Raw genomic sequence first — 26,466 nt, forward strand, 5'->3', positions numbered from 1 at the left:
CATGGATCTACTTAAGCTCCTTTAAATCAAAGTGACTACGGGAAGGGGAAGACGGCAGAAGCGGTGCCCTTGGAAACACCCTGTAAAAATGGAAATTCTCCCTTCCTGAAGGAACTCCCATTCTCTGCATATCTGCAGACTTGGTCAGCAGTTAGTAAATTAGCTGTACTTTTTCTCCCATCTTTCTCTTTTGACTCTAAGACAGCTATAAAAGATCAGAGGTTGAGCTATGAAATTGTTCATGTAATACTATTTAGTGAAAAATACTGAGCATCCTAGCTCCTACTCAGTATGCATTTAACAAAACTATGTTTGATGGACAAGGAATTACTAAATTTAGGAAAAAAAACCCAACAAAACCCAATTCATTATCCAGAGAACAGATGGGAGAAATGCCAGATTACGTACAAGCACACAGATGAGTGCTTTCACTGCAAAACTATAGAGAGAGACGTCATGCTTGGCTTAGGAAGAAGTGACAGATATTGATATAATCACATGAAATGCAGAATTTTCCATTTCATAGCTGCAATTATTATTGTTTTCAATTTTCAGTATTTCAAGCCTTTGTGGGTTGTATCTTTTGGAAGAAACTGCTGAAGGAACCTCCTATTTTCAGTAAAATAGGGATTTCATTTTAAATTAAAGACTTTTGGTGTTCAAACATAAAGTTCAAAATAATTCAGCCCATGGGGTTTTTCCCTCCACTATAAACCTACATTGATTGCACATAACCACACAACTCTACAACATTTCCATGAATTTGATGCACCTGGGCTGGGACAACCTCAAGCTCAAATACAGCCTGGGTGGAGAATGGATCAAGAGAAGCTCTGTAGAAAAAGACTTGGGGCTGTGTGTGGATGAAAGCTCAATATGACCCAGCAGTGCACGCTTCCAGCCCAGAATGCCAACTTTATCCTGGGCTGTGTCCAAAGAATTGTGGCCAGCAGGTCGGGGGAGGTGATTTCTGCCCCTCTGCTTCATTCTTCTGGGACCCCATCTGGAGCTCTGGGGCCTCCAACACCAAAATGACATGGACCTGTTGGAGCAGGTCCAGAGGGAAGCCACTGAGTTGATCAGAGGTCTGAAGCACCTCCCCTGGGAAGACAGGCTTGAGAGAGCTGGGGTTGTTCAGCCTGGAGAAGAAAAGGCTCCAGGAAAACCTTACATCACCCTCTTGATGCCTAAAACTCATATTTCTCTGAAGCTTACACACCCCAAAAGAGTGACTTTCTTACTTTTGTAACAGATTTATTTCTGAGTAGAACTTCACAATTATTTCACCATGAGGGATCTGTCCTCAGACTAAAATGTGACAAAACGTTTTCATTACATAAAAAAAGAGAAAAATTACACATGGATGTGCCTTGCAGACACCTCAGAAAGCACTTCCAGCTTTAATCATACCCCATTCTCATTAATCTGTACTGCTGTGTGAGATTTATCAGTGACTTCCTAAATCCTCTAAAACAGTGCTGATTGGTGAGTAAAGGAGTGGAAGGAAATCTCTTGAGTCCTGCATAAATGAATGGGACACAGGAGACTGCTGCTTTTCACCAGTCAACACTGTAAGACGTAACTTATTGGCACATAAAATGAAGTTGTTTAGCCCTGATTTCATTGCAGTGACCTGGTCTTTGGGAATCTGAAGTTTTTGTCCTGGCAAATTGTCTGGTCCTTATCACCAGAGATAAGGAAGTTAAAAATTTCTAGACATACATGGATTTTTGGGCATGTGGTTAGGGTCCTCTGCTTTCACACACTAAACAGGATTTATACATACAGGGACAAAAAGCCTCAACAGTTGTGATTCCACACTCCTTGTAAAAGCTGTAAGCTTTTTATAAAAAGTAAAGTCAGAGTTGTTTTTAAGTTAGGGGGAAAAAAAGAAAAGAAACCTAACTACAAATGAGGACCTTTGTTCAACAACCTACTCAAGCAGAACATAAATCTAAAGCAACAACAACAAAAAAATCTACTTCCAACTGAAGTGGACAGTAATCATTTATACTTACACATGGCACATACTTAAGTACCTTGATGAATTAAAGCCAAGTGTGCAACATTAAATTTGGGAACAGTCTCTTTCAAACAAAATTTTTTAAAAATGAGCAAATAACCTTGAAATGCACTGCACCTTAAACTTAAATGTACTAGACTTGTTGGAGAAAGCAACCTGCTGCAGGGAAGGTCACTGGAGTCCAGAGGGTTAAAGCAGCCTAAATAAAGAGATGTGTAATTGTTCACTTGTGCTTCAGCCAAACTTGCAAGCAAAAGCCAAGCAATTCTGTATTGTGCTGATGTCCACTCTCTGCCTTTGTTAGATTTTGATATTCATGTGTATTTTAATTTTTTCATGTTTCAGGGAAGTATGTAAAGAAGAGCATGTCTCCATTAGATTAAGGGTTAAATACAGCTATTGCTGCTCAGTTCTTGGTGCTTTCCAGAGCCAGTTCCAGAAACTTACTGCCTTTTCCTTGAGCCTGCTTGTAGCCACACTGAGATTAACGAGATTAACACGAGAAACTGGAGTGAAAACAATCTTGAAAACAGCTGACTGATTCTTAAGCACCGCTGCCTTGCATCATCCTTAATTCCAGACAGTTGGAATCAATCCAGTCCTCCAAGGTTCAGTACTGGGTCCAGTCTTGTTTGATTTTTTCATCAATGACCTGGATAAAGGGGTCAGTCTTGTTTGACTTTTTCATCAATGACCTGGAACAGGTTGCCCAGAGAAGTTGTGGATTCTCCCTCACTGGTGATATTCCAGAATTGTCTGGACACAATCCTGTGCCATGTGCTCTGGGATGGCCCTGCTTGAGCAGAGAGGTTGGACCAGGTCACTCACTGTGGTCCCTTCCAACCTTACCCATTCTGAGATTCTGTGAATACTGAGGAAAGAGCCTGGCACTTTTACTCAGCTGAATTGTTGTAAAAGTACCCACAACAGTAGCTCATGACAAATTTGCTTTTACCTCTTTTACATCCTGGCTTCCCCTTTGCTTTTTAATTTGTGCTGTATCTCACTCTCCTCTGCAGATGCTGCCTGGCTGATTACAAGCAGGCACAGGGACCCTGGCAGACACTTTGTTTTGCTTAGGACAGGGATTTGCTGTCTGACACAGTCCAAGAGGACCAGGACAGATTCAAGGGACTCACAGCTATATTTATTTACTTATTTATTTTTTTTTCCTACTCAAACCAAATTCATACTTAGCTAGACATGTATGTGTACACACACACTCTTAGTAGAGAGCTGTTTTTTCATTTCACTAAAACTTCCTAATTCTTGAGCTTCCCTGGAATTACATCCCTATTTACCCAATGCAGCAAACTGCTTGTTCACCAATAAATAACAACACCTCAACAACAGTGCATTTATGGAAGCAGAAATTATTACAGGACTTAAAAGACAGACAACAAAATTCACTTTCTAAAATGAAAGCCTTAAGAGGGCATTGCATTTCCTCATTCAGTCAGCATTTGACATGTGCTTAATTGTAAAAGGTTTTATAATAATCATCAAAATGTACATTTAAAATTGCACAATGGGTCAGATGTTCTCTCAGATAATAAGGAAAGCAGTAACAAATACATTAGGAGTTGTGTAGTCTATCCTATGCTTCCTGTGAAATGATAACTCTTCAGTAGTTCTGCCAAACTACAACCCTTGGGCCTGATTTCCTTAGTGCTGAATATCAAAGCTTTTTTGAAACCTCAGACAAATTAATTGCCTTTTCTAAAAGCAATGTCAACAAAAATGAATTTCTGTCCAAAAGAAAAAAAAGACATTTAGGGAAATCCCTAGCCCTCCATTTTCTGAAGCAGAAAACTGAATTCTGATAAGACAAGATTTTGGGCACAGGATGTGATTTCTTGCTAATTATGTGAAATCCATGGTATAACTGTGGAAAATGATAGGTTTTACCTTCCCAATACAGAGCTGCCAGCAGCAAATATCCCTTAGCAGTCATTTAGCCAATGCTCCCAAGCAGCAAAAGCCCAGGACTTTCACTTTGTGTGATATTAAGGCCTGCTGGGGGTGATGCCAAGACTGAGATCAACACAAGTGAGTGCAGGAGTCTTTCCCAGCACTGCCAATTAATCCTGTTTGAGCCCAGAAAACACAGGAAAAGACCTCCTATTCAAATGTAAACAGGAGAAAATAGATGAGTGGGAAGTATCTGGAGAAAACGTTATGGCTGAGGTGAGCTTGAGAACTGCATCACAGATCTCTGTAAGAATGTTGCTGTATTCTCTTTACTAAAGCCTTTATGTTGCATTTAATGCACTTTGTGACCAGGAATAATTCTGCAGTATGAAAGAACTCTGCATTTTTTAAAAATCCTACTGTGTCAAGCAAGTTATTCAAAATCAACCCTTGAAAAGGCAGAATAATAATCAATCAAGGACTTCCTTTATCCAACAAATTATTAGTCACTCTATCCTCTGAGAATTTCTTTAGACCAACAGAGAACCCCAAATCTAGGTATGTCTAGGTATCAACTGCAATAGGCTTTTCAAAATTAAGAAGGAAATGTTTCTGCAATAGGTGATATTAAATTATTTCCTTCAGAAGTCTATTAAGATCCTGGACAACACCATAGCAGGAGGTGCCCTAATGGAAGAAAAGCTTAGGCCTGTGGTGCCTGCACTTGACATGCTGTGGGATTTGTTCCCAAAGGAAGAATTTGGAGCTAAACATGGCATGGTCTGGATACAGCCTGGCTCTTCCCACACATCTCTGCCAGCAGCAGGAATGCCTCACCAGTACCTTCCATCCCACTGGTGACCATGTGCATTTATCCCTCCTGCCAGTCATCATTTGTCCTTAACCCGGATTCTCTGCTCTGACTGCTTACAAGACTCAATAAAATCCCAATATAATAATATAGAAGCTGCCTATGTGCTTTCATTTATTTTTATCTATGCATTCACAAACTAGAAGAAAAGATTTAACAGCCTGAATTGTGTGGCTGACTGATCTCCACTGGACCTGAGCTTAGTCCACAGGCTGCCTTGTAGAAATTGGTGTTGGACAGGGTGTAGCTCAGTATTGGCAAAACATTTCATTGTGTTGCTTCCTCAGAACAGAAAAAACTGTAGCTTGCTCTAGACAAATCAAAGACTGGGGGGGGCCTCCCAAAACTAAAAAATAAAAAACCAAACCAACATCAAAAACATTCAGCTAAAGGTTGAAGATAAAAATCTCATGAGTTCTACATTTGTGTAGTTTTATCAGGATTTTTGCCCAAGAAGAGAACAGCAATAAGAAACAGATGAAGGACAAATTATATATAAGCCAAGGTAGGGCAGAGCCTCTTTAGTTCCTGGGGGATAGAGGGAAAGGTAGAAAGAGGGTATCAGAATGATGCTACAAGAACTCAACATTTTAATGCAAATTCTGCTAAATGCAGATCAAAGGCCTTTTTTTCCTTCAACTTGGAAAAGTTATGTCTTTCAAACATAGCAGAAATTCTATTCTGATGACAAATAATAATTGTATTATAGTTACTGTATAGGTGAATTCAGAGTGCTTCTCTAATACCATTATATATGCTTTATTGAGACACACTGTATGATTGCAGAGCCAGAATCCCTTCCCTCTCTCCCTCCCAGGGAACTCCTCCTAGCAAGGCATTTGCAGCATAGCATCAATGCAATTAATTTCATTCATTTCCCAGGGCTCTTCTGACTGGAACAGTTTTGATATGCATATAGACACTAAATTTGCAACCTGAGACATAGGTAGATACATTACTGCTGAATAAACATCACTCAAGTGCAAAGAAAAACAGGATGAATTCTAGAACTGGGCCAGAATTCCCTGCTATAAATACGTATATTAACTGTGTGTATATCTAAGAAACTGCTGACACAGCACTGTGGAAAGCACTGCTAGAGGGCTTTCTGCTGCTGCCAACAATGTCATCATAAATCAGAAGGATTCTCAGGAGCAGCTCTGTGGTTAACCTGCATGAGGATACTGAACAACAGCCCATTGTTGCCAGAAAAGGACTCTTTGACACCGCTTGGCATCACCTCACACACTCAGTGAACCAGACTTTACACCTATTTCTTGCTTAGCTTAAGCAGGGAACAAAAAAAAGTAATTAGTATTCCATAAAAATCACAACAAAACAGGCACCGGTCAATATCAGGAAAACCCAGGGCTCTCTCCCCAATGCTGAGCTCTTGTCCAGCCCATTTGTTTAAAGACAAATATTTGAACAGCTTTGAATCAGATGTACCTTTAGAAAACCAGGAACTGAGAGGGGAAAGAGCACAAGAAATGCTTACTTCTGGAAAAGTTTCATTGCAAGAAGGACCATCTATGGAGATCCCTGCAAAGATCCAGCTCACAATGGAGCTGCTTGTAACATAAGAAAAAGCAGAAAATTGCCAGGACCTCACAGAGACACCCAGCAGTTGCTGCTCCCCACTGCACATTGCAGCAGGATTGGGTTCACCCCACCTTCTCTGCAGAAGCTGCCCCGAGGATAAAGACTTTCTCAGCTGCCTAGAAAGGGGTGTTAGTGCTATGGTAAGAGTACATGAAATTAATTCAGGCCTCAGCCTCATGGTTTCACCAAAAACAAGGTCCCACAAATACTCCAGAAATACTGGGGCTTTGATAAGTTTTCTAAATAAACCACCACTGCTTTGTTTCTGCTCAGGTACAGTTTTCTAATGTTTTTTTCTAATGTTTCTCAACATTAGGTTTTCTTATATTGTAAAGCTACATACTGAAAGTGGCAAAGTTTAGACTGCTGTGCTGAGGGAGTTAACTTGCTGATACTCAAGGATGGAATTACATGCATTGAGACAATTTGCAAACATCCCTAAACTGCGTGGAAAGATGGTTAAAATCTGATGCCTAACATTTTCTTTTCTTCTCAATGGAATTTATTCTGTAAATTACTGCAAGAGAAAAGAATCAAAGACCATGCTACTGGAAAGGTAACAGTGCACCAAGAGATAAATGAGCAAAGCAAACAAGTGATGCATTTCCTCACTAATTTGATGGAATCAGGAAAACAAGATTATAAAAACACAAGGCTTCACTACTGCATCTGTCATAATGCTGTTAAGTTTGCTGTTTCTTGAAGTCAGTATTTCTAAGAGTCTGTTTCTTTTCTTCCTTTTTTTTTTCTGCCTGAGAGCTCTAAAGTAAAGTATGAATATGATTTTCTAATTGTATAGTGACACCTTCAGCATCAGGAAACATGGTGAATCCTGTTTGCAGGAATGCCTATTTAAGATCCCTAATCCTCAGACTCAAAGTGCATTGGTGCCTTTGCCCCCAGAAGAGCAGTGCACCAAGATATTTTGCATGAGATACCATTCTCCATGGGTATGCATGTGAGCAGCCAAAGCACACAGGACTCACTGGGAAGGAAATGAAGACATGAGTAGCTCTCACCTCCTCTGATTTCCCGAGAGCCAGAGAACTTCATAAGGATTATCAGATTTGTAGGATTTTTTTTTTTTTGCTGTTTAGTATTTTCCGAAGCTTTGTTTTGTTTTCTCAAGGGTGGTTATTTTGGCCCTCTGAGGGTTTTATGAATTTTGCCTGCTCAACACTGTCTTGAGACAACTCACTGCTGGGATCTTAAAGACCCCAAACAGATTTCATTGTTGAAAGAGCCATTCACCCTGCAGCCTTCACGTACCTTGCCTGGTTACCTTCTGACCGAGTACAGATCTCTCTTTATACAGGAAACTTGAGACTCCATGGCCCCATTCCAGGGGCTAAACAAAAAGAGGCTGTAAACTTTAACCAATCTGCCTCCCTACAACTAGCTAGAGAGACTAATTTTCTGAAATCAAATCCTCTTGCCTGGAAACAAACCACACTTTTTGGAACAGCTTTGGGTCTACTGGCTACCATGAACCAAAACCAAGCTGTCTTCCTCTTCTTGCCTCTGGAAACCAAGGATAACTTCAGAAAGCCTTTAACAGAAGTAGCCAAACCTGAATGCTTAAGGAAAGCATCAGCACCAGCAATCACAGGAAATTCACAAATCTAAGGTAAAAAGGAAGAAGAGAAAAAATGAGTGCAAAATACCATGGTAACATTCCTATGGTAGGGAAAAACCCTTTCCTCAGAGTTGAGAAATAAAAAAATCACTGAGAAATTAGGAACACTTTTGATCACAACAGTTTTTCAATATTGTGTTTAAGAGTAGTTGGTTACTGATGCATAGGAAATAGTTAGAGAGGGCTGAAAAAATCCATTCACAAAAAGTTCTCATTTGTAATTATCCAATATTACTGTGGTGGATCTCTAGCAAAAAAAAATTGCCAATAACAACTCACTTATTCTCTTTTTTTAGTTTGTATTCGGAAGTTGTTCTCCCTCAGCCTCATCCCTAATAGCACAGGTAGGCAGCATTTACCAATTTCACACAATAAACAGAAAACAGGAACAGAAAGGTCCCTCCCTCATGGTTACTTTGCAGTTGAAGTTGGGTCTTCTGTTTGTACCTGAATGGAGACCCATCCATGCTTATCCATTTCATGCTGTTATCATGAGGTTAATTACACCATTATCCTAAATTACAGAATGCTTGAGAACCTTGTTGAACTCTACTCTTCCTGTTTTCATAGAGATTAGCAAGGGTAGGTTTAGCTTTTCAGGTGCTCAGTGTCCTCACTGTGAAAAGCTGCTGCCTCTTCAGCCCTGCAGAGGCAATACAGCATCAAACTCCTTTTCAGAGCAGAGGTAGGGGCTGACTTCTCAGTGATGCTGAACCCCCACAGTGTCTGCCCCCACCTTTGAAAACCAGGCTATTGGGACATGAAGTGGGGAGCAACAGAACTAGATCCTCCTCTCTTACTTTTACTTCTTTGAACAGCACAAAAAATGGAAACCAAAAGAATAAACATTAGACAATTCTCTTGGACTAAGTCAGCTCATCAGAGCACATGCATGGCTTTTCAGGTGTTTCATAGAAGGCTTTAATTTATTTCTCACTGTCCTGAGTAACCCCAGAGAACCAAAATCATGGTAGAAAAAAAAAATCACTACCAAAACACCTGAACAGTCTTGCCAAAAAAGCCTCAAAACATTTCCCACAATCATAAAGTTTCTTTTCCCTTTTTTTCTTTCCCCAGTAACTTTCTTTGTTCTTAAACATCTATAGTTGTTGGAAGGAATACTATCAATCTAAAAACAAAGAATGTGTTTGTTGTTGTGTTTTTCTTTTGAAAAAAAAAAATCTTATATACTCAGTGGAGCTTTTTGATTCTGTGCCCAGATACCAACATTACAAAACATAAGACAAAATTATAGGTACGCAGCGTGCCAAGAAAATCAACTCAGTGTGGCTTGCCCAGGCTCTTTGAAAGAAGGCATGCACACTGTGTCACTATTATGATTTAAAATAGCTGGGCCTCCAGAGCCAGCACACTACTGTAGCACAGCTCAAGGTGCCTGCAGATGCCTGTAGCAGCAAGCCAAGTGATTAGCTTCAGCAGTGCCCTGAAAGCACCACTGTGACTCCTGCTCAGTGTGTATCTCGCAGCTTCATTTGAGTACAAAACAAACCTCAGAAGAAATGAAAGCAAGCTTGGGAGGGGGGAGGAAATAAACCAAGTCTTTTACACTAAACCTCATTATTATTTACTAGGGAGTGCAAATTTCTTGGGTTCAATGGAGAGGGGGATTTTCTACAGCAAAGGAGAAGAAAATGGCGTTTCTCATTGTAGAAAGACTTCTGCTTCTTTTGGGTATAAAATGGGTAACAAAAGCTTACCATTCCCTGAGCTCTAGGTTTGCTGGAGGCAAGCATGAGTCTGTATGTACATGCACATGCATCACCCTGCCAAAGAGAGCCCTCTCAAATGCTTTCCATGTTACCTTCTCCCTTCTGCATCACTAAGAATCAGGACAACGCCCAGGGAGATTTTGGATGTGCTCTGACACTTCCCCAGACAAATTTTTTTGAAACTGGAAAGGATTTTTTTATTTGTTGGCATCACTTGTTGGGTTTTTTTACAGTGCCCTCCAGCTGCTCTGGTATCCAGGCTGGAATCAGGGTTCAAGCTGCTGCAAGTTCACAGATGTCACAGGGTCCAATACACCCTGTGTTCACCAGCACAGAGAGGAGACACACTGGGCCCAGCTCCCTCAGCTGCCTGTGAGGCTGATCCATAAGTTATTGCCTGATAATTGCCAGCTCAGCTTAGCTAATAAAATTTCATCCTTAATTAAATCTCTAATTAAAGCAATCTCTGCCCTTACCTTCATACCACCTTCAATTTGTGTTAACTCTCTTAGATAATTTCAAAGAGATATCTAGCTGTCCCTTAAACTAATGTATACCATATTCTTCCAGGAGCTTCCTTGATGCTTTGCTGACTAAAATATTGGATCTGTTCCTCTACTTTCCCACCCATTTCCTAAAAGGAAAGTATTTCTGAGTGTGACCAGTATGCACCTATTCTGCAGTCACCCCTTAAGTTATCTAAAATACCCACTTTTATTATGAATTAATAATAGACTTCAAGAATTTTTTACTAGAAGAAATCTTAATCCCTGTGTTCTCCAAGGTTAGCAATAGCTTCCTCCAGAAGAAACAGTGATCAAAACATCAAACCAAATGTTTATGTAGAGATTATATTCTTCTGGACTTACATTTAACCCAATTTACCTGTAATAACTGATCTTGGTAACCGGTTTCATTTCCCCCCTGCCCTCACTACAATCACACTACAAAAATGAATGAATCCACATTTTTCTACAATGGTTTCTGAAGTTCCATACTTTTTTTAAGAGTTCTCCTAGCTCTCTACTAGTAATTTATCTAGCATGGAAAATACCTGTTTCATTACTGCTGTATTCACATTGTTTTTATTTTATGTTTTAAAGCCTAGGAATCAAAGCACACAAATCTTCTGCTCCACTGTTTCACTGTTTGTCATCGATAATATCCAAAATCCAGCGCCACTGGAAATCAGAATAGTCCCATCCACACACATGAAAAGGCTGGAGCTCTGAGAGCTTTCAGCTTACATGGACATCCCAGGTTTGACACAGGAGCTGGAGCTGAGATATTTGAAGATCTCTTTTTAAGGTTACAATACAGGTCAAATCTTGGGGGGAAACACAGGGCAGCTGGAGAGAAAAATTAACTTGAATTACTATCAGCTGAGAGCTGGGTTAATTCCATTACATTATGATTATTCTGCGCTGCAAAGAGGCCATAGATCCTAAAGACTTCAACTCCCTGAGTGCATCTCTGTATCTCTGAAGACAGAACAATTCATTTTTTCTGAAGTTTGTCTGCTGCACTTATGAAGTTAACCCTTATTTGCTTCAGTTATTAATCAGCACAAGCCTCTCTCAGGAAGGGGGTGTGGAGAGCACAGATGAGGAACTTCACTGCATTTAAATCTACATCAGTTGTTTTTAGGACTTTGTTTCACAGTATAATTTACACTCCTCTAACATCTAGCTCTTCAAATAATAGAAATGTTGCAGTCACCGATAGATCTAATGAATTTGCTTGTGTCCTAATTTAATTATACCTCCAGATATGCCATACAGAAATACTGACCTTCTAAGGACTGTGGCTTTCCTATTTCTATCTCACAGCCCTTCCACTGGCAGTGGAAAAAAAGAAGCCATCAAAATGACTGAAGCCCTGCACTTGGTCAGTTTTTATTAAAGCAGCCACCTCAGGACTGACTAGGCACAAAAATTGGAGAAAAAAGAAAACTATTTTTTGGTCTTAGACAAGAGACTATGCAGCAGTCTGGGCTCTCTTTATTTACCACAACTACTCATGACCAAAAAACCCACTCCAAACTACCAACAAAAGTAGTTCTCATTTTGTTTCAGGTCTGGTGTGATGTTCTTTGACTGATTTTTCACTGAAATTGTACAGCCAGTGCACAAAAAACAAAAGGAAGGTGACCTTGTTTGTAGGAATCACAGTCCTTTTCATTCTCAAGCCTAGCACCACTAACTGATAATCCTCCTCCTCCCCTTTCTCTGTTCAAAGGAAATTACTTTCCACTGGCTTTTTTGTAGCTGCCATGAGAATCATAAATTCCTCTTTCAGAAGGCTTGGATTCAAAACCAGCTTTGTCAACTGCTATCTTGGAGCAGCTTTAGAATGACCAACTGAGCACTGTGAGCACAAGTCAGCTACAGTCAAAACTGTGCTGCAAGGAGAGCAGCACCAGCACTGCCCATGCTAAGTCCAGATGCAGCTGCACGTTTGCAGAGCATCGTGCCCACACCAGCAAGCCACGTGTGCATGCAGTGCCACCCAAATGCTGCTTGATGGATCCCTGGGCCCCAGGCCAATGTGCCTGCAGGGCACTGTGTTAGCCAAAAGAAAATGGATTCTGGGCTACAGCAGAAACAACAGCTCTTTTGCCTTAGGGAAAAGGCACTGTGTTCCTCCCTGTTGGTAACTTCCAATACCAAAGTTCTTCTGAGAGATTATGGTGAAATCTCTTTGGGTCTGGCTGGTTGACCTCAAAGTTTGGCCAAAATTCCTTTCTGTAACATGGAGCAAACACAGAGGAAGAGGATCTGTGATTATGGCTCAGGCAGCCTCTTTTGAGAAGAAGCAAAAACTTCCCCTTGACCATTTCCTTTCTAAGGTGTTCTGCTGTAAAACTCCTCTGGTTGAAGCTCTCTAGAAATTTGGGATAAAAGCAGAATAAAAGCTTCCTTCAGTACCTTGACAACCACAGCATGTACTCACAGACATTGGTGGCACAACTGGAAAGTTTCCAGACAACTTGAGCTATGATGAAGCAAGGACCCTGTCCCCATTCAAGCTGACATTTTGAATATATTCTACTCTAGGGGTTTTTGTTTTGATTGCCTCATTTGGCAGTATTATCCTATTTGATGGTCAAGTCAGATGTCTCTGTTGCCAGCATTAAGTGTAGTGGCAAAACTGATGTTTACACATCCCTCTACCCTGGGACAGATAAGCTGTGACAGCCAGAGACAAAGAACTGTCAAAAGAATCTGCCCCAAGTGCAAGTGAACAGGAGGAAAATCATACAGGAGTGGTGGCTGCATCATGAAATGATAAAGCAGAAAAAGGACGGCCCAGGCAGGGCAAAGAGCCAAAGCACACTGGGACTGGCAGACATGTACAAACACAGACAGAGATGTAGATGGAACTCCTATTGTCAACATATATTTTTATAGGGATAATTTTAGAATACTTAACAAGGCTGTACACATTTTCAGTTTGGAAACACAATTTATTTGTTCACTCTTTTTCTGTGACTGGACAAAGGGCAGTATTTATTAGGTGAAGCGTCTGACAAAGCCTTTAGTGCTGTTAATCACAGCAGCTTCCTTGATATATTAAGGCTATTAGGACTTAACTAGATAAAGATGCACATGTTACTAAGTGAATCACCTTCTATCTGTCTAATGGAAACCAAGTGTTGATTTAAGTGGAGTCATCTGTTTAAAAAAGAAATTGAAATAAACCCAAGATTAACAGATGTCACAGAAGGGTCAATGGCAAGCAATGTTGGATCCAAGGCTTTTAAAATAGAAACTTATATGAATATTTTAATTCAATAGAATATTGCTCTCTGCTTGACTATGAAAACACAGCATTTAATATAATTTGTTTAGCTTTTAAAACTACATGCATAATTATCTATAGGTATGACAGTTTCTGTGTCATTTAAGCATGTTCAGTCCTCTCCACCCCTAGGTTCCTGGGCTACAAAATGATGGTAGTAGATTAATTTCTCGATGATTTAAAATGCACTGTCTAAAACAGTCCCAGTACATTTATATTGGCTGGGTTGGTGTGGTTTATGTGTTTATATATGCTGTTCTCAAGTACTGGATGGTTTTAGTATTAATGGGATATGATTATGTTGAACCCTGCACTGGCCAATATAACTATTCAAAACCAGAGGGGCGTTTAAACACAACAACAAAAAGGAATGCTGATTTGTGGTTAAATCCCAGACATGGCTTAAGTTGAATTCCTGGCTGTGCCACAGATGCCACTGTGATACCTCAGGCAAGTCACTTCCTGCACCTCAGCTGTAAAGGAGGGAAACAATATTTTTCTTTCTCCCTTCCCTTCTCTATTTTGTGTTCTTAACCTGTCAGAGCAGGAGCTTTCATGCCACGATGGAAATAACAAAGCTGCCACAGAGGTCCATCCAAAGGGAGGCAGCTGATCAGGCTGTTACACCCATGGCATACAAGGTCAATCACACTGCGCCAGCTGGGGCTGCTGGTTGGAACCCCTAAGTGGAGCATCACTTAGTTTGGGGCAGAAAGGGAGCCTTTGGTGTGGGTTCACAGCCCTGTGCTAACTGCTGGAATACTTAAAAAAGATGTAAATTGTTCAGTGGGTAGGACATGAGAACAGAGATGGATTTGAGGAAACTGCATTTGTCCTCTTGGTTGCCTGAGCTCTAGGAGTGGCAGGTATATTTTGAACCATGTGCTCGTATTCTACTTTCCATGACTGCCTATTTTTCTTATCTCCCCTCTGACTCCCCTAAGTAGGAGTCAGTCAGCAAAGGCTTCTTCTCCTATTTCTCTTCCTGGACCAGTTTTGGTTTGCAATTTTTAGCTGAGGGTGGGGAGGGGTGGGGGGAACAGAAGGTGCAGATAGGGTGTCAGAAGGTATGGACATTGTGTAAGAAAGGGAGTATACCTCCCTTTTCTCTGAATCTTTTCCAAGAGCTGAATAGATTCCAACCCTGAAAAGACTGCAGCCTGAATAGAGTTCTTTCAGCTCCATCCACTTTCCCTCCCTGATACTCAACTGCAAACAAAAATAAAGTATTTTAATTCCAGCAAGATGACTCGAAAAACAGATCTTTGACAAGAAACTATTTCAACTTTGATTAATATAATTTCAGTAAAGATCCTTCCTACTGTATCAATTTGCTATTTATGTTGGACTGTGTTTTGGTCACTCATCTGCAACGCACATACCAACCCAGGAAAAGCAGAGATGATCTTATGGTCATTTTTTTTTTCCTTTAACCTATAAGATAGACAAATAAAAGTTGTCTGTGTAGCATGATGTGCACATGTGTTGTTCACTTAAATGCCTTTTCTCTAATCAGCTCTACAGGGTAGTCCATACAACTGTTCCACATTCTCCCTTGGCATATGCACCATGCATTTCCATTCCACATCAAATGTAAACACTCTCTGCACAAGAATGATGGAGGCTGCCTTTCAAATCTTGCTTGGGTTTATCTTTGAATGCCAGACAAAACAGGCTTTACGTGGTTTGATAAAAGATCGAGTCATCCCCATCTGCAGACCTTACATCCACTTGCATACCTACTCAAATATAAACACCACCAGCAGATTCCCAAACCAGAAACGAATCTGAAGATTGTTTAAAAGATTATTAACTGGCAAGGCATTATTTAATTCCTCCAATTTCCCCCCTCTCCAAATTCCTAGATTTTATGGGATATATTGCATGCTAGCTAAAATTCCTCTGGGATTTCCTTTCTTAATAAGCAAGCAAACATCTGTGGGGAGCATAAGCACACAGCCACTGCCAGTGTGAAGAATTTTTATATATATATGAGTGTGTGTGTGTGCGTGTGTATACGTGTGTATATATATATGTGTATATGTATATATATATATACGTGTGTGTGTATATATATATATGTGTATATAAATGTATGTATATGCATATATATATGTATATATATATGTAACTCTTTGAATTTTTAAAGGTTTACACTCTGTCCTCAGCATTAGCCCACTGCTGTAGGCATCCAAAAGTGCTAACAATTTGCAATAAAATCTATCAAAACTCACTTAAATAGGAGCTGTTCTCTTTAGGAGTATTTTTTTTCTTTTTTTACTCTTCATAAAATCTGTAGAGGAGTATCCCAGACGAATCTTGCAAATGAGTCACCAGAGCTTAATAAGTCATTGCTTTTGAGTACTAGCATAGCCTCTGTGTGCTAGCTTGAACTATCTTCAGCCTAATTTCCAGCAAATAAGCTGATAAAGTGCAGTTCTCTCACTATCTGCAACTATTTATGCTCAACACTAGATTTATTCTTTTTTTATATAATCAGATTTACTCTGATCCAAGAGCTGATGCTTTAGAAACAGACCACAAAATACTACAAGTGCTTGTAACACTGCTCTGCAGGTGAGGTAACTATACCTAAGCTACTACACCTAGAAACTGTCCTATAGATCATAGAAAGCATTTAATATAGTTTATACTAAACCATTTCAAAATTTATGCAAAAAAAATTGACTGGTTTGAATTTGTGCAGTGACAGGATCTAATGATCTTCAAAGAGATAAAACTGGTGCTAACAAACATGCAAGTGAAGGTCACTCCAAAGACCTTGAGGTCTTTAAGGTATGACTCTGCCAGCCCTCCCAGGAACAGGGTGCTGCTTACACAGCTTTTGTAAACAGATCAGATCCAAGGCAAAGCTCAGCAATGTTCCACGAGGCTGTGTGGGGGACTAAACCCAGCAGCAAGCAGCTGTGTATAAAAAGCTAGGATAAAAAGGGTATCTTGAAGAAATTTCTCTGCCCCAGTCTTGTTTCTAGTGCAAGGCTTGTAGCAGAGTCTTAAAAATAAAAGCATAAGAAAGTACATATGCATAAAATCACAGTTTTCCTTTTTTTTACCAACTCATCCCTGACTACTGTTTAAAGTGCGTGCTAAACTGGAGTTTACATACAGACATCCTGTTTAATAATCCTCAAGTGAGTCTTTCTCCATGGCTTTGCCTAATCTCTCTCTCAGTTTGTTTCTATTCTAGCTACTGAAGCATCTGGCAGCAGTGAATCCAGCAAGCAAATTTTTTTTAAAATTATTTTTCACATTGTAAAAATTTAATTTTTTACTATGCTTGATAATTTTATTTTACTGTAGCTGGCAAGTTGGGAAGTACAGGGCACTGGACACAGAAATCTGTAGTTTTCCATTGTTTACCTACTGAAATATTACCAGATTGTTAAGAGAAAAGCTACTAAAACTGTAAGGTTGCCTAATGACCCAGGCTGTTGAAGGATGTGCTTAGCTGTAGTCCAATTTATAGAAAATGGGCATCCTCATCACCAAGTACAGCATGGAAATTGCTCCCGTATGCTTGTACTTCAGCATCTGGAAAAAGACTAAGGATTAAATTAATAGGGATACTTAATCTTCCATATGCCTCAATATTCCTCCACATCCCCCAGGTTATTACTTGTGCATTATTGCAAGAACTACATACAAGATGAGTAACTGCTTGGTGGTGTTCATTTTGATTTTTATTGATTTCAGGTATCTTTTAAAATTCCCAGCCAAACCCACAGCTTTTAGTTCTGTTTCTCAGTATTGGGAAGGCAAATCCTCACACAGATATTGCAGAAGCTGACAGTATTTAATACCTGAAATGCCTAGTGCATGCTCAGCCTGCAAAGTGCTGAATATTTCTATGCCAGACACTTTCTGAAGCCATCTCTTCAAGTGATGGTTCTAACCTTGCTTTCCAGGACTGGCAGGAAATTAGGGTTGTTTGTCAGTCTTTTGCCATCAATATCTATTCAATTAAATTCAATTGTTCCATTACTATCCAATCAAAAAAAAAAACCAAAAAACAACACCCAAAATGTGCAACAAGGGCAACATCAGTCAAGGCCATTCTTTTGTTTGCACAATTGCTCTGCTACCCAAAGAAGCATGGTAACTGTTCCCAGGCTACAGAATGACATTAAATATAGAGGGAAAACCCCACCAAAGTTTGATCCTATGTTAGATAATGCAGTTGTTTCACATGAAACTGAAAAAACTGGCTGCACAAGAAGAATTATTTTAGGTGAACAAGCTGTCAACATGAAACTTGGTATTTTTGAACTCAGAGTGATGTAGATGATATAATACTTTTCTAAGTAAAAGGTTAAACTATCTAATGTGTGCTTGTTGGGTTGTAAGAATGGAGCATCAAATAATGAGACATAAATAAGTACAGATCTGTATTTTCATTTATGACAGAAATGCTGTAATAAAAGTAACATATCCATGGTGCTGAGCAAAACTATGTCACAACAACCAAAAAAAGTCCTCTCAAAGGTACACAACTTTTATAAAGCTTAATGCCCCTGCCTACCATGACAAGGGAAAACTAAAATGTTGGCTCCTCAGGTCAAAGGAATGACCTATCACCTTTAAATGGTCTCTGCAGCATGTCCTAAACTTTTCTGCATTGAATGGGCTGAGAGCTCATCATTAGAAAAGGCATTATTAGAATCTGCCTTATGATACACTAAAAAGTGGATTTATTTTCATTACAGTAAGATTCTCCTGCAATGTGAACTCAAGTTCCCACATTTTCAAGCAAATCAACAAGATAAATAAATCAGATATGACACCTTTTGCAATGAGGAACTGTTAGTTGATTAGAAAGCAAGAGTGGAAAAGAGCAAGAATGAAGTCAGAAACTAGACCTAGACTTGTCAATGGTCTTTCAGTATCTTGGAGCTGCCTTCAACATGGTCCCAGACAAGCTGGTTTCTAACACATGTATGTATAAAATCAATACTCCACTGAAACAATTACAGAAAACTATTTAGCTAGAAGAAGATATCATGCCATGTACATAAATGTTGTAAGATACAGTGTTCATCACTTTTTGAAAGCCACCTCAAACAAGCCTTTGCACCTATTTCTCTTTAAAAGTTACATAGTCAGCACTCACCGCAAAAAAGGTATCAAATATTCATTATATCCTTACAATTTCACTGGCCTCTATATGTTTAGCAATCACAGACATGGTAGATGGAAGACAGGAAATCAAATCAGCATAAACAGAACTCAAAAGCCCTATGAGAAGTACACTGCCTTCTAGCTTTGGTTTCCAAGATCAGTTCACATTTCCACTAGTCAACTCAACAAGCACAGCAGCACCCATTTTAAGGTAGATGTTTTCATGTGATAGACATGTTTTTAATTGATTTTAAAAGTCATGCTATCTGCTTTCCAAGTAAATCTGAAAAAATGCAATGATGTCTGTGTTGCTCTTGGGGTTAGTACTGGTCAGAATATAAGGGCTTACCTCCTCAGCTAAAGCATGCAAAATGTGCAAAAGCTTGGAATTAATATTGTCTTACAGAACTGTTTGAGTCACATTAAAAGCTGTTACATGTCTCACTACCACATATCTCCTGTACAAATAGAAATCTCCATTTAAATCTCTACAATGCAAAGTTTTGCAACAGATAACACAACTCCAAATGTTTCATGCAACTGAAAAAGACTACTACAAGATTTAATTATGACCTTGGCAATCCTTGTATTAATGCTGTACTTACTGTCAGATACAGGAACAATTCTGAGTATAAGGGATGCCCAGAAAACTGCTTTGGATTGCTAGAAACATTCTTGAAAGGCAAACTTCAAAGGGTTCGAGTCATTGCTGAAGATTAAGTTCTATTTTTAAAACAATTTAACAGAAAGAGAGGATAATGTCTACTGCTCAGAATTTTAAATTTTAAAATTTTTTAAATTTTAGGTTTTAAATTTTTTTTTGTATATCTGGGTTATTCTACTCTGGGAGGTCCACAAGTAGGGCCTATAGACATCTGGGGCAGTCTGGTTTGTAGGGACAACAGAGAGAGTCCAGGGGCTGGCCACTTTCAGCCTTCACTGCATATTCTAGATGATTTTGTGCAGTGCCCATATTTGAGACTGCATTTCCTTAGGGCAGCCCAAGCAGCAAGCCTGGCCCATCAGCTGAGAAGTGCCAACTGCGCCTGTTAGAGCTAAACTAATGGCTGGCAAAAGGCTGAAAAAGAACAGATTAATGTGAACATGAAAAAGCTAGCCTTGCAGTCATTTATAGCCAAGCTAAAATTAGTGCAGGGAAAGGAAAATAGGAGCTGTAGGACACAGAATTTCCCAAGTGTGCTGTGGGCTTGCTCCTGGCTGGAGCTGCCAGGCACACCCAGAATTAAGCCCCCGGCAGGCAGCGCTTGCGGCATGAGGATGAGGAGTGCTGTGTGAGGAGGAAGGGCACTGTGCACACACAGCTGGGCCCATCTGGAAAAACTGTTTTTGATTCTGAGCTTGGTAGCAAGCCAGCTGTGGCCAGGTTCCTGGAGGGTAGGCTGAATAGTCACTCACAGATGTTTCAAGGATGAAAAGAGAAGGCTGGTCACCGCAAATAAATTGATTTGCTGCTGTAATCCCGCTCAGCCACATTCCCTGAGGTATCCATATGCACACTCTTGGGCCATTGGCACTTGGCAGGGGGTGTGAGCCCTGCTGGGTGCTGCACTCCTGCTGGTACATTCCCACTGGACCACTGGGCAGCCCCCTGCACCCAGCATGGCAGGGCACCTTTAGGAGAGCACAGCACTTGCCACCCTCAGCTTTGTAAGCAACAGAGAACAACAGGAAAGTCAAAATACGCCATGATTACGTGCTGGATTTCTTTTCACAAAGGCCTACCAGGCTGGGCAGTCTCCAGTCACGTTCACAAAACCACCTTTTCAGGGTCTTGCCAAAATTACAGCATTCAGCAGGAAGGAATCTGCAGGAAGGTTCTTGCAAGTGTGATTCATCCCTTTGGCTTCTGTACAAAAAAATCTTTAGGTCCAGGATCACAAACTGTACATCACAAGGTCAAAGGTTCAGTGCACAAGAAACTCTCTCCCTTAATTGTGCATACTCCTAAATTTACAGGAGAAAACAAAACGTTTTGCTGATGTCAATACTTGAAAATTCAAGTTTTTGCCATGAAGGATCATACTTCCTGTCAACACACTGCTGTTTAAGCTTTTTATTTTAAAATGTCCCTTTCAGGTGCCATGCCCTCTGTACTGCTAGCTGTACATAGCCCTCCTCTGACTTACAGGAGATTTTTCAAATGCACAAGAGGGGTTTAGGTACTGACACTAGCCTGTAGCACTGAACATATCTCCTCCTGAAGTCCAAGACAGAAAACTAATTCTCAAACCAAATGGGATGAAACTGTTTAAAATATTTTGTCACGTTAAAAACCACCTGATATCCTTAATATAGTATTCAGCTCAGGAAGGATTTAACTGTATGTTGAAAGCATAGCAAGCACCATGTACTTCATGGGGAAGAGAGGGCCAATCTCTGAGAGCAAAAATACCAAAAAATTAGCTTTGGCCACCATCTACAGCTGCAGCAAAAATGTGATTCTAGCATTGCCAGTGTGTTTTTATGTTAACCACTGTTTGCTGAGTCCAACTGAAATTCTCTATTTTTAGCCCTTCAGCTACTTTCAGATAAAATTCCTGCAGATAGGACTAGCTGTATAGGGCAGATAACATACAACTCTGAAACCACAGATGACCTCATGCAACTGCAAAGAAAGAAGGGTCTGTTACTTAAAACAAGGTTAAAATTTAACCCAGCTATACTAAAATTATACAGGGAGTGTTTTACAGTCCCATTACAAGACATAAAAACCCAGTCACCATAAATTCACGGTGTACTTATTTGTAAGGATGTAAAAAAGAGTAATTAATAACCCCCAAACAGCTTATCTCTGAGCCAGTACCACACCAAGGCTTCCCAGGCTCGCTGGAGATTTTACAAATAGCACTGAGAAGCTGCTTTAGCTGCCATTAGAGAATTATTTGTCCACACTGAGAAGTCATTGCTCTTTGTCACAAGCCACAAGACATTTCTTAGTGTTCCACACTTTTAGTTGACATTATGGAGAGAAAATAAATAAATGTAATCCAAACTTTCTGGAAAGGGCTTCCATGTGTAAGAACACATATTAACCACAGATGTGAGGGAGCACTGCACAGTGATTCTTTTTTGGTGCTAAATACACTCTACTTTCCTCTCTTCTACTTCACTCTTCCCCTGTGTCCCCCCATATACCAAAAGAAGCCAGTTTCCTTTAAAACACCATTATTTCCAGGAGACTGAAGTGCAGTTCTGAGTACTGTCATTCAAGTTTATTAAAGTAATTCAGGAAAAGTGTGTAAAGAACAGGCATGTCACAAGTGAATCACTGCAGATCCGGGTGCTGGTTTGTAGTCCTTGGGGTGTATTGCTCACACCTCTTTTAGTCTGCAGAGTATTTGCTGATATTTCTTCAGAACAAAACCTTCAGGAGGTTACCACATACTTCCAGTCGTGGAAGAAACACTCTGAAAGTTTTTTCCTCAGGAAAAAGTTTCAGTCTTAACAACTAAAGAACAGGTCAGATACATGAGTGAAGTAACTCTAAATGCTTTCACTACCTCACCAAATCACTCTAAGAGATCAGTAAAAGATGCAAACTGTTCTTCTTAACTCTTCCTTTCTTTCCTAAATACCAGCATGGGAAAACCTGTATTTTCTAACAATGACACAACCTCTACCATGACAATGAACCTCTACCTGTCATCTATTTTCTCAAGCACAGCCATCATTGAAATAAAGGCTTACAAAGCACTTAACCGTTGTAATTATAGAACAAGTCTGATTTTTTTGGATTCATGTCACTTGGAAGGAGAAACTCCACTTATCATAAGGAATGAAAACCAGGACGGAACAAGGTTTGCTATTTCCCTCTCTAAGGAATTGTAGGTGGACTTATGTAAACAACAGAGCAAAGATCAAAGGCAAATCTTGGGGACCATAATATACTGAGTTATTAAAGGAACAGAGCCTTTTATCTATTGTGGAGGAAGGAAGTAAAGCATTGAGACATATGTAATATATGCAATTAAAAATAAAATACCTAAGTGAGTCCCAAAAGTGACTGAAATCAATTAAATCCTGGGTTTTTTTCTTATTCTGTTAAAGTGATGAGAACCAAAAATGCAATCTGTGACAAAAATTAGACTCCATCACCTGGAAAAGCCAGGCATTCAACTCTATTTTAAGTTGAATTTTCCTTCACATCCTATGAAACAAGCACTGTTCCATCACAAACCATGTCCTCATTCACTGCCAGTTCCACTGAGCCTTACCTTGTCCTCCACTCTGTTCAGCCTGGCACCAATCGTGTTATTTCCTCGATCTTTGCTTTTCTCTGTGGAACAAGAAACACTTTCAAATTAATATATGGTGGTATAACAAAATAGCAGCAAACCACAACAGGGTGTGTTTAACTAGCCCACCAACACTGTGTAACTGAACACCCTTGCCAGGCTGATAGATCCATTCCTTAAAAGTAGTTTTCTGTTTCTTTTTATAGCACTGGCCCACGCCAGGGCTTTTAATAGCCCCGAGTTTAAGGCATTTTTAATCTTAGTTTTATGCTTTAACCACAGAGAGCAAAAATGTTCCCAATTTAGTTAATGTTTTAATTGCCACTTAAAAACAATCTGCCACTATGCAAAGGACTCTACAGCCAACTTGAATAACACATTTGGTAACATTTTATCTTTTTCCCCCCACTATAAACTGTACAGAAAGATGAGTTTGCAAATAACATAAACAGAGAGTTTTCATTAGCCAGACTTGTCACAATAAAACTTAGTCCTTTGTGCTCCTTTTCCAGTGTCTTTTCAAAGCTATCAGAGATCTATGTGAAAATCACAAACTTCACGAGAAATCTGTAATCTTAGCACACCAATTTACTGAATATAGGGTGAGTCTCAGAAAGACTAGAGCCAATATTTGAAGACATAAGAGAAAGTAGGTGCTTTAACAATCTAAATAAGAACAACCCTAATTTAAAAGTGTTGATGACTAAATATAATTGCCAATGCTTAATCTTCAGAGCACAACCAGTTGGCACCGTTAAGAAATTTGGCAATAAAATGAAAAGCACTTGAGCAAGTATTTTCCATTAATTATATGTTCATCAGATTAATTTTAGACACATCCTTTGTAATGAATTACCTGAGACAGAGATAAAAAGAGATGGCTTTCCTATGGACTGGTCCAGCCTATAAAACAAAAAAAGAAACATTTTTGTTTTTTATCAGTCTGAACCAGCATATTCACTCTCTCCAGCTGGAGCAGGGAGGCCTCTTCACAAACAAGAAAAGTGAATTTCAAATAATTCTGGTTTGTCCTGTGAGTAAAGCAGTTGCTTTATGCTAAGAGTAGCTTGAAATGAAAAATTTAGTAGCAAAATGGGATTTGACTTAGATTGCTCTACAGCTTCTTTAACCACTGTAAAGATTTACCATGCCCATTACTTTAACATGTGCTCAGCACTGATTTGTCTTTTCCTTGTTCTTCTGCAGCTTTCTTATTGCATCTCTCATCTCTTAGCTGGCTCTTAGGTGCAATTCTACGAGAGCAGGTGACAGTATTGCCCTCTCCAATTGTAGAACAGCCCCTATCACATAGGGATTGCAGTCTGTAGTCACAGCTAGAAAGGACTGAGGTAATACATCTGAGTCCCAACGATCAGATTTTTAAACTTTTTGCCTTTTCCTCCCTGTGTGAAAAGAAAGCTTGACACAAATGCCATTTTACATTCCCCAATTGTCCACAGTAGTGCCAATATGGCACCTTCAACCCTGGCAATTTTTCAAATGTGTGCCCCTAATTTACAAACATCCCCCTGCTGCTGTTTACAGGTACCAAGAGGGGGCTTCACTGTTGTACCTCCTCTGCAGCTCCTTGATTCGCACCATCAGGTTGAGGTGGCCCTGAGAGTACTGCTCAATAACATCTCGGACATCGTAGGGCTTTCTGGCTTGCTGTAAAACAAGAGACAAAAAACAATCCTTAAGCCACAAGGATGGAGGAATGGTCTGTGGCAACCTAGATGTTTTTGAAGAGTAAACAGTAAGTTCTTGTAGCACTGTGTAAACATGTGAGTTATTTTGATTGTTGCCATGATCACACATTTTTGGTGGAGTAATTCTGACAGTTCTCATTTCATCCACTTTTTGTTACTGCAGGTCTATATGCCTTCCAAGAGATAATCCACCAAACTGGAGCTCAAAAGAACTTGGAGCTAAAAAAGGTTTATCTGGCACTTTGTTCAGAAGCCTGTGCACACTCTAGTTCCTTCTGGAAACAAGGTTCATTCTCCTTGGCCACTGAAAAATCAAGAGGTGTTGCACATGCACAAGCCCCTGTTCTCAGTCAGCAGCTGGGGCTCACAGTTCAGGTCTTACCATGGGAAGTTAAAACACAGTCCTAGAGGAAGGTACATGACAGATTTCTTCTTCCAGAAAGACAGGCTGAGCTTTCAAAACTGCTGGGAAGCACTGGTGCAAGAAATGCCCCGTGTCTGCAATTTGCACCTCATCCATGGGAAAGACTTCATCTAACCTACTATTCATAAAACAATTTTTGTGTAGCATAGAGGCACTAGTATCAAGATAAATGCAATAGTACCTACCTGTAAGACACCAAGACTAACTGGGAAGCAAGTGAACAAACCCTTTGAAGGGTAGCAACAAATTAAAGATATCTTAATCCTACATCTAGAATCTAGACTCCAATCATTGCCAGAACTGGTGTTCCCAGCACAGGAAAGACAGGGACCTGTTAGAACAAGTCTAAAGGAGGCCACAAAGATAATCAGAGGGCTGGAGCACCTCTGCTGTTGACAGGGTGAGTAGTGTTGTTCAACCTAAAGAAGAGAAGGCTCCAGGGACACCTCACTGGTGCCTTTCAGTATTTGAAGGGGGCTTTTAAAAAAGATGGGAACAGATTTTTATAAGGGCCTGTGGCGATAGGACAAGGGGGAAATGGCTTCAAACTGAAAGAAGGTTTAGATTAGCTATTAGGAAGAAATTCCTAAGTGTGAAGGTGGTGAGACACTTAAATGGGTTGCCCAGAGAAGCTGTGGATGCCCTGTCTCTGGAAACATTCAAGGTCAGGTTGGGAGTGACCCTGAGCAACCTGACTGGGTGAAGATGTCCTTGCTCATGGCTGGGGGTTTGCACTAGATAACCTCTGAAGGTCCCTCAAGACCCAAATTATTCTATAATTTCTGAGACATTCGTTATGCTGTTCATAGAAACTCTGCAGATAATTTTCAAGGTTTTGTACAAACCTTGGAAACACTGAGTCACAACTTTTCTTGCATCTCTTGAGAACAAGGAAAGGAGTTTTCAGGGTACCTTCTAAGATACCAGAATTTGGACCCCTTTTTGAAATCTCAGAATTATTTTATCATCTGTATTTCAAAAACAGGTGTCTCTGCTCTGCTTTATCTTGTTTCCCAAACTTCAGGATTTTCTCAATTCCATGCCATAAATAGTGGTTTTTTCCTAAGCCAAAGGAAAGTGGGATACCATACAAAAACAAGCTGTGGAGACTGTGGCACCTTCATGCAGTCCCCTGCATGAAGGTGCCTGGGAAGCAGCTCCCACATTTCAGGAATGATTCCTTTAGTAACACCTCTTCATCAAACAAAGTATATTTCAGTCTCCCAGATTCCCCACGTCAACTGCAAGCCTTGGGTGAATGTGAGACCCTCTCTAGTGGGAGGCTAAGCAGGACTGGGAATTGCTTCAATCCAGCCAAGGAGCACAGAAGAATTACCAAGCATCCCAAATGCTTACACATACATAAA

General features: G+C 40.0%; 2 protein-coding genes across 4 annotated transcripts in view; both read right to left on the reverse strand.

The window, feature by feature from the left end:
* The window catches only part of CD81 (CD81 molecule), a 548,624-nt gene that overhangs the window by 190,442 nt on the left and 331,716 nt on the right, over nt 1-26,466 (reverse strand). The gene's annotated exons all lie outside the window — the stretch shown is intronic.
* The window catches only part of KCNQ1 (potassium voltage-gated channel subfamily Q member 1), a 333,003-nt gene that overhangs the window by 78,577 nt on the left and 227,960 nt on the right, over nt 1-26,466 (reverse strand). For all 3 annotated transcript variants that reach the window (XM_018908036.3, XM_050975670.1, XM_050975671.1), the window contains 3 exons: nt 24,540-24,634; nt 23,823-23,869; nt 22,946-23,007 (listed from right to left, as the gene is read on the reverse strand). In XM_018908036.3, coding sequence (XP_018763581.2) covers nt 22,946-23,007; nt 23,823-23,869; nt 24,540-24,634 — 204 coding nt within the window. The remainder of the gene's footprint in view (nt 1-22,945; nt 23,008-23,822; nt 23,870-24,539; nt 24,635-26,466) is intronic.

Source organism: Serinus canaria, chromosome 5, assembly GCF_022539315.1.
Source record: "Serinus canaria isolate serCan28SL12 chromosome 5, serCan2020, whole genome shotgun sequence".
In the NCBI taxonomy this organism is placed as follows: domain Eukaryota; kingdom Metazoa; phylum Chordata; class Aves; order Passeriformes; family Fringillidae; genus Serinus; species Serinus canaria.